The sequence below is a fragment of the Lampetra fluviatilis genome, chromosome 36, assembly GCF_964198595.1.
Source record: "Lampetra fluviatilis chromosome 36, kcLamFluv1.1, whole genome shotgun sequence".
NCBI lineage: Eukaryota > Metazoa > Chordata > Hyperoartia > Petromyzontiformes > Petromyzontidae > Lampetra > Lampetra fluviatilis.
In genome coordinates, this window is record NC_136310.1 from 10545583 (window position 1) to 10560088 (window position 14506).

General features: G+C 51.8%; 1 protein-coding gene across 1 annotated transcript in view; it reads left to right on the plus strand.

Annotated features, from left to right (window-relative positions):
• Positions 1-13383, plus strand: part of LOC144945174 (transient receptor potential cation channel subfamily V member 5-like) — a 32618-nt gene extending 19235 nt beyond the window's left edge. The window contains exons 10-15 of the mRNA XM_078873465.1: positions 667-743; positions 2249-2414; positions 4858-4924; positions 6488-6756; positions 12642-12748; positions 13050-13383. Coding sequence (XP_078729591.1) covers positions 667-743; positions 2249-2414; positions 4858-4924; positions 6488-6756; positions 12642-12748; positions 13050-13368 — 1005 coding nt within the window. The 3' untranslated portion in view covers positions 13369-13383. The remainder of the gene's footprint in view (positions 1-666; positions 744-2248; positions 2415-4857; positions 4925-6487; positions 6757-12641; positions 12749-13049) is intronic.
• The last annotated feature ends 1123 nt before the right edge of the window (positions 13384-14506 follow it).

Consider the following 14506-nt stretch of genomic DNA (forward strand, 5'->3'; position numbering starts at 1 on the left):
TAAGACATCACCAGTGTGAGGGCCGCCATCACACATTTGAAACCCTTGGGGGGTTTCACAGTACGATGATGATGATGGGTGGGGTGTTGTCACTATTTGTGGATTGTGGGGGGGGGGGGGCACACTAAAGGCCTCCCAGGGGCCGTCAGTGGCCCACGGCCCCCGCAATGAAGAACACCTGCGGCATGCATACAGGCAGTGCCAGATTATCCTAGTAGCAAAAGGAGCTAAATATGCTACGGGCCCCGCACTTTCAAGGGCCCCGCGTATAATTATTTCAAGCTATAAATTCCGGTTCAGTGATTCTGCTCTATTACTATTGTACTATACTGCCTTCAACTTTAATGAATGACTGGGTGTTTAAAGTTAGCGATTTGTTGTATTATCTGGCTGTGTAGAAAATGAAAAAAAACATTGTGTTTTAATATTTCTGTTATATATTTTTTTATTTAGGGCCCCTTTATAGCATATGCTACAGGCCCCGCACTAGCTTGATCCGGCACTGCATACCGGTAATAAAAAAAAAATGGACAGCGTGACATTAATTACAGCAAAAAAATAATTTAAAGGGAACGAAAATAGGATTTGCATTTGGGAAGCGAACTTGTTTTGTTACAGCTGTGTGCACCAGAGTCTTCTCTATCTCCCTCGCTCTCTGCCCCTCAGATGCTGGATGTCATTCGCGTCGGGGCCTCGCGATATTTTGGAAACATCGTGACTGGCGGCCATTTCCACATGATCCTGTAAATACACAAAACACTCAACCCCAAATGCTTCCATAACCCTCGCAACCACACTGATCACCGAGCAACTACTAAACGTCCTGGAGTGGCTTCAGCAAGTCCCCATTTTCACAGAATGGATGTCCCGGTTATCCCCGAATTATTTGTAAAAATTGGGATCTTGCTCCCGGTTTAAAGTCTTCTGATATCACGGCATGGCAAGTGGATGAGTCCATCGTCAGTGTGAGCAGGGCCTCGTGGATGAGTGGGCGTGGAGAGCGGTGGTGCAGCGGTTAGCGCGCTGCGTTACGAACCCGGAGCCCGAGTTCGATTCCGGCTCACGGCCAACATCGGTGACGATTATCTGAAACTGGTGCAGTGTGCGAACATTGACTGCTAGAGAATACAAAGGCGGTCGCGCGTTGGTGCTGGCCACCCACCCCCTGGTGTGCCGTGTCATCCCTCATAGGTGCTCGATAAAAGCACTTGCCCCAACAGTCTGATGAAGGCTATACGGGGGATCTTTGTCTCCGTGCTTATTACAAGTGGGCGGAGTTAATAGAAAGCTCACCATGTGTCCCAGTTGAGCCTCCCAGAAATGTGGAATCTTTACACCTGCACTGTGCAGCTGTATGAGATATATTTGATGTCACTTGAGGAGCGGTCCTGCAGTGCTAAAAGTTACGCTCAATATGGCTACGCGGTGATTGGCCCCCATTAATTACATTCAAATTGCTACGGGGGCAAGGGTGGCATGGACCCTCGGTGCAAGGGTTGGAACAGGGTGTCCCCCTTTCCAAATTCTCCCGCCTCTCCGTAGCCCAGCGTCTGGGCCGCTAGGGCCCATGGGCCCAGGTGCCATTTGTACCACCGGCAGCAAGCAGCCTCCATAGCGTCGCCACCGCCATTCCACACGAATGAACCCAAACGCGACAGAGCGGAAACCTGAAGCTGCCTTCTCTTCTGTGAGACGAAATCAAAGGGCTCGCTGTGGTTCGATGTCAACATCTCGTCACCGCGAATAGCCATGGTGGCGAGATGTTAGCTCCTTCGCCTGGTTCACAGCTGGTCATGAGTTCGATCCCGACCATGACGCCTGCTGCTGTATATTTTGGGTTTGCAGTGTCTCTCTCCCCGTGGTCGCCTGGATTTTTTTCTCCGGGTCCTCCGGTTTTTCCCCTCCACATTTAGTAATCAACATCATGCGTTCAGAGTTTTCGGTTGCTATACATTTCCACATGATGATAAATACGCCGCTACTGTTGAGCTATCATTTGTGATAGCCAGGTCGCTTGTTTAAAAAAGGCTACGAAGCTCAGTGGGCCTTATCTGGTCAAATAAAATAAAAGAGTTTTCAGTTTAGTTTCAATGACACGGAGGCTGTGTTCGCGCGCGGCCCCAAGGTGTTCATCGCATGCCCATACGTAGCGATCCGTGCTCATCGGAGGTGCACCACCAAAGCTGTGTCGCACTGCTGCTCCGTGACGATGACAACGGTGGTGCCGCGTCCCCCCCCCCCCCCTCAGGGTGTGCTACGCGTGCCTCGTGGGACTGCTCTTCGTCATGAGGCTCGCGGGCGCCCAGGGGGAGTCCGTGCCCATGTCGCTGGCGCTGGTGCTCGGCTGGTGCTACACGCTGTTCTTCGCTCATGGCGTCGAGATGCTGGGACCCTTCATGGTCACCATACAGAAGGTGCGACGCGAAGCCACGGAGCCTCCCGGGGGCACGACGTGCTACGGCAGTGCTCCTCACGAATTCTCACTTTCGCCGATGAGACGTCGTCAGTGTGAGGGGCCACCACTCACATTATTCGAAGCCATTGGGGGTTTGACTGACAGCACGGTGATGATGGGGGGCGGGGGGTGTTTTTACAATTTGTGTGTTGTTGGGGGGCCGCACTAAAGGCCACCAGGGGCCACCAGTGGTCCGCAGACCTTGCAAAGAAGAATGGTGTGCTGCTGCTACGACTTGGTAGCGGTTGTTGCCTGTTAGGTTTGCGATGAGATTTCTCCTAACTCCCGTGTAAATAAGATAATTCCCGCGGAGGACAGTTACGATAAATCGTACGAGTGGTCAGGACCACTCTTTAATATTTATTGTAACAATAAGAATAAATTATATTGCATTATTAGTAACAAATAATCTTACTATCTTCTATATATTTATATAAAAATGAAAGTCTGTCTGTTCCGAATATAAATCCACACCGTTTAAGCTATCGCCACCACACCCCGCGGAAAACCTGAGCTACATGGCGATCCGACATCTTCAATGAACACTAAGAACATCGCAAATATGAACATCACCAATGGCATGAACAGGAATCACTTCCACAGCGAGTGCGGGGCGATGATCATGCAATGCCAGCTATGTTGGGTGGTTGCTGGTTCGCCTGCCCCAGATCATTTGGTGGCTGCAGTCAAAAAGAGTTATAAGAAAGAGCAAGCACCGTTACGCGACTCAACATCTCGCTATGACTCCTGCATTTACTTGAGACTTACAAAAGATCCATTATTTTATCTTATCATTCGATGTCGTATTTGTCATGGAATTGAACAATCATGTCCCTGCCAGATTTGCAGGTTCCCCTCGCTCAGTGCGGGTTCGGTTTACGCGATTTCACGCTGTGCACGAGGCTAAACTAGTTCTACCCAAAATTCACGGTAGTACGCGGTTTGAATTCACTCACTCGCCGACATGTGGTCGGACGTGGGACTGACATTGTGTTGCGTACCGTATGCGGGCAGCTGTCTCACTCAGAACACGCAGACACATACAGTGTGTGTGTGCTGTGTGTACTGTGTGTGTACTGTGTGTGCACTGTGTGTGCACTGTGTGTGTACTGTGTGTGCACTGTGTGTGCACTGTGTGTGCTGTGTGTACTGTGTGTGTACTGTGTGTGCACTGTGTGTGCACTGTGTGTGTACTGTGTGTACTGTGTGCACTGTGTGTGTACTGTGTGTGCTGTGTGTACTGTGTGCACTGTGTGTGTACTGTGTGTACTGTGTGTGCACTGTGTGTACTGTGTGTACTGTGTGTACTGTGTGCACTGTGTGTGTACTGTGTGTACTGTGTGTACACTGTGTGCACTGTGTGTACTGTGTGTACTGTGTGCACTGTGTGTGTACTGTGTGTGTACTGTGTGTACTGTGTGTGCACTGTGTGTACTGTGCGTGTGTACTGTGCGTGTACTGTGTGTGCACTGTGTGTGCATTGTGTGTGTGTGTACTGTGTGTGCACTGTGTGTGCACTGTGTGTGTACTGTGTGTGTGTACTGTGTGTGTGTACTGTGTGTGTACTGTGTGTGTGTACTGTGTGTGTACTGTGTGTGTGTACTGTGTGTGTGTACTGTGTGTGTGTACTGTGTGTGTACTGTGTGTGTGTACTGTGTGTGTACTGTGTGTGTGTACTGTGTGTGTGTACTGTGTATGTACTGTGTGTGTGTACTGTGTGTGTGTACTGTGTGTGTACTGTGTGTGTGTACTGTGTGTGTGTACTGTGTGTGTGTACTGTGTATGTGTACTGTGTGTGTGTACTGTGTGTGTGTACTGTGTGTGTACTGTGTGTGTGTACTGTGTGTGTGTACTGTGTGTGTGTACTGTGTATGTACTGTGTGTGTGTACTGTGTGTGTGTACTGTGTGTGTACTGTGTGTGTGTACTGTGTGTGTACTGTGTGTGTGTACTGTGTGTGTACTGTGTGTGTGTACTGTGTGTGTGTACTGTGTGTGTGTACTGTGTATGTACTGTGTGTGTGTACTGTGTGTGTGTACTGTGTGTGTACTGTGTGTGTGTACTGTGTGTGTACTGTGTGTGTGTACTGTGTGTGTGTACTGTGTGCGCTACTCGGCAGGCAGCCGTCTCCTCGTGCGGTTTCGCTATGCGCGCCCTTTTCTTGTAACGCATCTACTACCACCACCACCACTGCGACCGCCGCGTGAAGCGAGAGGAAACCTGTAGAGTACTTGAAATCAAATTTATGTCAATCAAGACAACGTCGTCATCCTCGTCGTCTTCGTCGTGATATGTTTCCCAAAACGTGCTCTCGCTGTGTTGCGAGTCACTGCAACACAAATCGCGTTCACACGAGTCGCGCCGTGATGCCCTCCGCCGCCGTCTCCGCTTTTGTCTCCGCAGGTTCTGTTCGAGGACGTGTTCCGCGTCTGCTGGCTCATGTTCATGGTGCTCATGGGCTTCACCTGCGGTACAACGCCTTCGTTATTCCTCTCTCTCTCTCTGTGTGTGCACGCACGTAACCGTGCGTGTGTATGTACCCTGCAATACGTTGAACTTCTTTCGCACCCTACATAGCCGACCGTGCTATAAATGTCTAGTTTTATTTGTATGCGTTTATGTGATTTGTTTACCTGAGTTTTAACACGTAGGCATGTTAAACTTCCTTGTACTTTGCACTGCTGTCGTGTTTTCTGTAATGTTTCTTGTTGTAACGTTCTTACCCCGTGCCCCTGTCTGTGAAGAAGAGTTTTATAGCTCATCGGATTCCTCCTGCAGTGCAAATACAGATGCTGATTCTGTTTGTTGAACTTGTGTCAACACAACGTTGGCATGGGTCCTGGCGCCAGGAATAAAACGACACCCCCTGGTCCAGTTGTACTCCCCCACACCCCCCACACCAACCCACACCACCACCACCACCCCACCACCCCCCACCCCACCACCCCTCACACCACCACCCCCCACACCACCACACCACCACCCCACACCACCACACCACCCCCCACCCCACCACCCCCCACCCCACCACCCCTCACACCACCACACTACCCCCCCACACCACCACACCACCCCCCACACCACCACCCCCCACACCACCACCCCCCCACACCACCACCCCCCACACCACCACACCACCACCCCCCACACCACCACACCACCACACTACCCCCCCCCCCCACACCACCACCCCCCACACCACCACCCCCCACACCACCACCCCTCACACCACCACCCCTCACACCACCACACTACCCCCCCCCCACACCACCACCCCCCACACCACCACCCCCCACACCACCACCCCTCACACCACCACACTACCCCCCCCCCACACCACCATCCCCCACACCACCACACCACCACACCACCACACTACCCCCCCCCCCACACCACCACCCCCCACACCACCACCCCCCCACACCACCACCCCCCACACCACCACCCCCCACACCACCACCCCTCACACCACCACCCCTCACACCACCACACTACCCCCCCCCACACCACCACCCCCCACACCACCACCCCCCCACACCACCACCCCTCACACCACCACACTACCCCCCCCCCCACACCACCACCCCCCACACCACCACCCCCCACACCACCACCCCTCACACCACCACACTACCCCCCCACACCACCACCCCCCATACCACCACCCCCCACACCACCACCCCTCACACCACCACACTACCCCCCCCTTCACACCACCACCCCCCACTCCACCACCACCACCCCCCACTCCACCACCCCTCACACCACCACCCCCCACACCACCACCCCCCACACCACCACCCCCCACACCACCACCCCCACACCACCACCCCCCACACCACCACCACCCCCCACCTGCCCTCTTCATAGCACGGCGCCTGGGGCCTGTCATGTGGGGGGACCCAGCCCAGTTGCACCGCCTGCACACTCAGCGCTGTCCACCCTGGGAGAGCGTTGACGCTGGAGAAGTTCGTCGAGGTGGACACCCCCATTGAGAATCCGTGGCCCCCCCCCCTCTCGTCCCTTCCCACAGCGTTCCATCTGACCTTCCAGATCCTCATACCCAACAACTGGAACCAGTGGCGCGACTTCTACACCGCGTGGTTCACCATGTACCAGCTCTTCCTCGGCCTCGTCAGCCACTGGTTTAACGTCCGCCTGCACTTCTCCGACTTCATCAAGGTGGTGTACACCTTCTACATGCTGTTCGCGTTCGTCCTCATGATCAACCTCCTGATCGCCGTGATGCGCAGCACCTACTCGCGCATGGCAGTGGAAAAGGAGCAGTTGTGGCACACACAGGTAACACACACACGTTACACACACACACACACGTTACACACACACACGTTACACACACACACGTTACACACACACACACGTTACACACACACACGTTACACACACACGTTACACACACACACGTTACACACACACACGTTACACACACACACACACGTTACACACACACACACACGTTACACACACACACGTTACACACACACGTTACACACACACACACACGTTACACACACACACGTTACACACACACACGTTACACACACACACACACGTTACACACACACACACTGGTTACACACACACACGTTACACACACACACACACGTTACACACACACACGTTACACACACACACGTTACACACACACACGTTACACACACACACGTTACACACACACACACTGGTTACACACACACACGTTACACACACACACGTTACACACACACACACACGTTACACACACACACGTTACACACACACACGTTACACACACACACGTTACACACACACACGTTACACACACACACGTTACACACACACACGTTACACACACACGTTACACACACACACACACGTTACACACACACACGTTACACACACACACACACGTTACACACACACACACTGGTTACACACACACACGTTACACACACACACACACGTTACACACACACACGTTACACACACACGTTACACACGCACACACACGTTACACACACACACGTTACACACACACACACGTTACACACACACACGTTACACACACACACGTTACACACACACACGTTACACACACACACGTTACACACACACACGTTACACACACACACGTTACACACACACACGTTACACACACACGTTACACACACACACACACGTTACACACACACACGTTACACACACACACGTTACACACACACACGTTACACACACACACACACGTTACACACACACACGTTACACACACACACGTTACACACACACGTTACACACACACACACACGTTACACACACACACGTTACACACACACACGTTACACACACACACGTTACACACACACACACACACACACGTTACACACACACGTTACACACACACACACACGTTACACACACACACGTTACACACACACACGTTACACACACACACGTTACACACGCACACGTTACACACACACACACGTTACACACACACACGTTACACACACACGTTACACACACACACACACGTTACACACACACACGTTACACACACACACGTTACACACACACACGTTACACACACACACGTTACACACACACACACGTTACACACGCACACACACGTTACACACACACACGTTACACACACACACGTTACACACACACACACACGTTACACACACACACGTTACACACACACGTTACACACACACACGTTACACACACACACACGTTACACACACACACGTTACACACACACACGTTACACACACACACGTTACACACACACGTTACACACACACACGTTACACACACACACGTTACACACACACACACGTTACACACACACACGTTACACACACACACGTTACACACACACACGTTACACACACACACGTTACACACACACACACACACGTTACACACACACACGTTACACACACACGTTACACACACACACACACACGTTACACACACACACGTTACACACACACACGTTACACACGCACACACACGTTACACACACACACGTTACACACACACACGTTACACACACACACACACGTTACACACACACACGTTACACACACACACGTTACACACACACACACACGTTACACACACACACGTTACACACACACACGTTACACACGCACACACACGTTGCACACACACGTTACACACACACACGTTACACACACACGTTACACACACACACACACGTTACACACACACACGTTACACACACACACGTTACACACACACACGTTACACACGCACACACACGTTACACACACACACGTTACACACACACACGTTACACACACACACACACGTTACACACACACACGTTACACACACACGTTACACACACACACGTTACACACACACACACGTTACACACACACACACACGTTACACACACACACGTTACACACACACACACGTTACACACACACACACACGTTACACACACACACGTTACACACACACACGTTACACACACACACACACGTTACACACACACACGTTACACACACACACGTTACACACACACACGTTACACACACACGTTACACACACACACGTTACACACACACACACGTTACACACACACACACACGTTACACACACACACACACGGTACACACACACACGTTACACACACACGTTACACACACACACGTTACACACACACACGTTACACACACACACGTTACACACACACACGTTACACACACACACGTTACACACACACACGTTACACACACACACGTTACACACACACACACGTTACACACACACGTTACACACACACACGTTACACACACACACGTTACACACACACACACACGTTACACACACACGTTACACACACACACACGTTACACACACACACACGTTACACACACACACGTTACACACACACACGTTACACACACACACGTTACACACACACACACACACGTTACACACACACACGTTACACACGCACACACACGTTACACACACACACGTTACACACGCACACGTTACACACACACACGTTACACACACACACGTTACACACACACACGTTACACACACACACGTTACACACACACACGTTACACACACACACGTTACACACACACACGTTACACACACACACGTTACACACGCACACGTTACACACACACACGTTACACACACACACGTTACACACACACACGTTACACACACACACGTTACACACGCACACACACGTTACACACACACACGTTACACACGCACACACACGTTACACACACACACGTTACACACGCACACACACGTTACACACACACACGTTACACACACACACGTTACACACGCACACACACGTTACACACACACACGTTACACACGCACACACACGTTACACACACACACGTTACACACACACACGTTACACACGCACACACACGTTACACACACACACGTTACACACGCACACACACGTTACACACACACACGTTACACACACACACGTTACACACGCACACACACGTTACACACACACACGTTACACACACACACGTTACACACACACGTTACACACACACACACACGTTACACACACACACACACGTTACACACACACACGTTACACACACACACGTTACACACACACACGTTACACACACACACACACGTTACACACACACACGTTACACACACACACACACGTTACACACACACACGTTACACACGCACACACACGTTACACACACACACACACGTTACACACACACACACACGTTACACACACACACGTTACACACACACACACACGTTACACACACACACGTTACACACACACACGTTACACACACACACGTTACACACACACACGTTACACACGCACACACACGTTACACACGCACACGTTACACACACACACGTTACACACACACACACACGTAACACACACACGTTACACACACACACGTTACACACACACACGTTACACACACACACGTTACACACGCACACACACGTTACACACACACACGTTACACACACACACGTTACACACGCACACACACGTTACACACACACACGTTACACACACACACGTTACACACACACACGTTACACACACACACACACGTTACACACACACACGTTACACACACACACACGTTACACACACACACACACGTTACACACACACACGTTACACACACACACGTTACACACACACACGTTACACACACACACGTTACACACACACACACACGTTACACACACACACGTTACACACACACACGTTACACACACACACACACACGTTACACACACACACACGTTACACACACACACTGGTTACACACACACACACACGTTACACACACACACACACGTTACACACACACACTGGTTACACACACACACGTTACACACACACACACACGTTACACACACACACACACGTTACACACACACACGTTACACACACACACGTTACACACACACGTTACACACACACACGTTACACACACACACGTTACACACACACACAGTTCACACACACACAGTTCACACACACACGTTACACACACACAGGTTACACACACACAGGTTACACACACACACACGTTACACACACACACGTTACACACACACACAGGTTACACACACACACACACGTTACACACACACACGTTACACACACACAGGTTACACACACACACACAGGTTACACACACACACACGTTACACACACACACGTTACACACACACAGGTTACACACACACAGTTCACACACACACGTTACACACACACACACACAGTTCACACACACACGTTACACACACACACACAGGTAACACACACACACACTGGTTACACACACACATACGTTACACACACACACAGTTCACACACACACACAGTTCACACACACAGTTCACACACACACACAGGTAATACACACACACAGTTCACACACACACAGGTTATGCACACACACACAGTTCACACACACACACAGTTCACACACACAGTTCACACACACACACAGGTAATACACACACACAGTTCACACACACACACAGGTAATACACACACACAGTTCACACACACACAGGTTATGCACACACACACAGTTCACACACACACACAGTTCACACACACAGTTCACACACACACACAGGTAATACACACACACAGTTCACACACACACAGGTTATGCACACACACACACGTTACGCACACACGCACAGGTAACACACACACAGGTTACATACACACAGTTCACACACACTCACAGGTCACACACAGGTTACACACACACATGTTACACACACACACACATGTTACACACACACAGGTTACACACACACATGTTACACACACACATGTTACACACACACAGGTTACACACACACATGTTACACACACACACACATGTTACACACACATGTTACACACACACATGTTACACACACACACACATGTTACACACACACACACAGGTTACACACACACATGTTACACACACACATGTTACACACACACACGTGTCTTTGAGGAAGAGGAGGAACTTCCAACGCCAGGAGGCGCGATGATGAGATTTGGGTCTCGAATGAGGAAGGGTTTATTTATTCCAGACGTCTGCCTTGTTCAACTTTGTTTGGCAGCAGCGTTTCTCCGGATCTGGATTGGGGCACCACGGCAGCTATGAGATGTTAACTACCTCGCCCGGTACACAGGAGGTCGTGGATTCGATCCCGACCCTGACGCCTGCTGCTGTATATTTGGAGTTGACGTGTCTCCCTCCCCGCGATCACGTGGGTTTTCCTCCGGGTCCTCCGGTTTTTCCCTCCACATTTAGAATCAACAATATCACGTGTTCAGAATATTTGGCTGCTATACATATTCACGTGATGATGATGATGTCACTTCGTTGAGCTATCATTTGTGGCCAGGCCGCTTCTGAAAAAGAGCTCGATAGCTCAGTGGGGCCTTACTTGGTAAGATAAAAAAAAAAAGTTTGAGCTTAGTTTTATAGATTCTAGGGAGGGTGGTCACAGCAGCGGCGGCGGCGTGACCCCCGGAAGGGGATCGAGACTTGAGCTGGCCGCAGCGGTGGTTACTGCGAGGTGCGCCGCTGAGCCCCGCCGGCAACTCCGTTCTCTTTCTCGGCGCGCGCCCACAGGTGGCGGCCACGACCATCCTGCTGGAGCGGAGGCTCCCGCGCTGCCTGCGGTTCCGCGCCGGCGTGAGCGGCAAAGAGTACGGGCTGGGGGACCGCCGGTTCCTCCGGTGGGTGGCACCGCGCCCCGCACCTCGTGCACCGCGACCCGCACCTTATGCACCACACCTCGTGCCAACCGGTGCGTGCCCGGCCACTGTTGGCGGTGCCGCGGGTGGCCGAGAGACATCACCCGGAACATTTTGGACGAATATCCTGGTGGTTTAGTTTTGCTCCCTTCAGCCAGGTTACAACAAACGCTTGATTACGTCGACGTGCCGAGCATTCCGTCGTACGCGACCTGCACGAAGTGCACCGCGATACGTAATGAAATGTGACGTGTGTTCAATGCGCCCGCTGGGCGTGCTGCAGGATCGAAGATCGGAACGAGCGCGCCATCCACAAGGTCAAGCGCTACGCCATGGCGTTCAGCGAGGGGCGCGGGGGCAGCGTCGAGGACATGGCAAGCGGCGCCGAGGGAGCGGGGGGCGTCAGCGGCCACTTCACGCGCTCCCCCACCAATCCGCAGCCCCAGCAGCGGAGCCAGCAGCTGGAGCCGCCCACCATCATCGTCACCAGCTGCTCGTCAGGCCGCGGCTGGGAGGTCGTGCGCGAGAGCGTGTTCCCGAGCCGGCACTCCGACTCGCCGGCGTCGCAGGACCAGCGCCATGAGGTCGTCTATCAGATCTGACCACCGGCCCGCCGGCCCAGCGGCCCAGCGGCGTCGTGGCCTGCTCCCTCCAAGCGGGAAACCACCACTCGATTGTTGGAACAGAAATCGCCTGCCCAGAGTGCACGCTGCTGTGCAGTTGGCCTGGTCGGGCGCGTCGACCAACACCGCACGGTCGGCCCGGAGGCGTCGACAGGGGCGGTGCGGAACCTCGTCCCGACCGAGGGCCAAACAGGACTTTCAGAAACCTTTAGGCGGGCAACTGCACGTGAAGGAACGCACGCCGCGGCATCGTGCACTCGCGTAACGAGCGCGTCGGCCCGAGTACGAGGTGGCCCTTGGGAGTGACATTAGTGACTTGAGTGCGGTGATGGAGTGGCTCTCAATCGCAAGGTTGCAAGTTCACATTTTGGGTTGAATCGGCTCATCATCCCCATAAAAATGAGCACCACTGTGTGGCGAAGTCAATAACGGTGGTTGAACCTCTGGATATACTCACCCCCGCCATAGAAATGTGGAATTTCCACCACTGGCCTTGCAGGACTGTAAACAGGGGATGAATATCCTGAGCGAGAAACCACTTTTGACTCGAGGCTCTGATCAGTGTGGCCCGGGGTGCGAGGCCTCTAGTGGCGTACGGCTGTAGGTCACCCCTCGTCTATCGGTTCGATAAAGCAGCAAATTCATCTGCTCCACACGACCGTCTCTCCACGTTAACAAAAAACATTAAAGTACTTTTTTTTTTCTTGATTTTAAGCTTTCGTGACTGCTGGAATTCATACTCTTTGGTTCTTTCGGTAAAGTCACCGAGCTGGATTATTTTTCCGCCTGAGGACGACCGCTTGTGTTGCGATCGAAATGTCGTGATCTATTATTTTTGTTTTATTTTTCTACCTACGTGACTTTACCGAAAGAACCAAAGATTACTTTGTTTATGACACAGCACACAACCCGTCGGCCCCCGGTAGCCTTCTGCGAGTGCGTCACTTCAGCAGCATTGACTTAGATGCAAGCAACACCCTGTGCCGGATTCAACGCACAGTGTCTCGTAAGCAGGAGGCCCCACGCTTGCTTGCATCAATGCTGGCGAACTGCTGGGCCATATCGGCAAGGGTCCCTCTCTGTTAGATATGGTTTGCTGGTTCGACGCAGAATTACG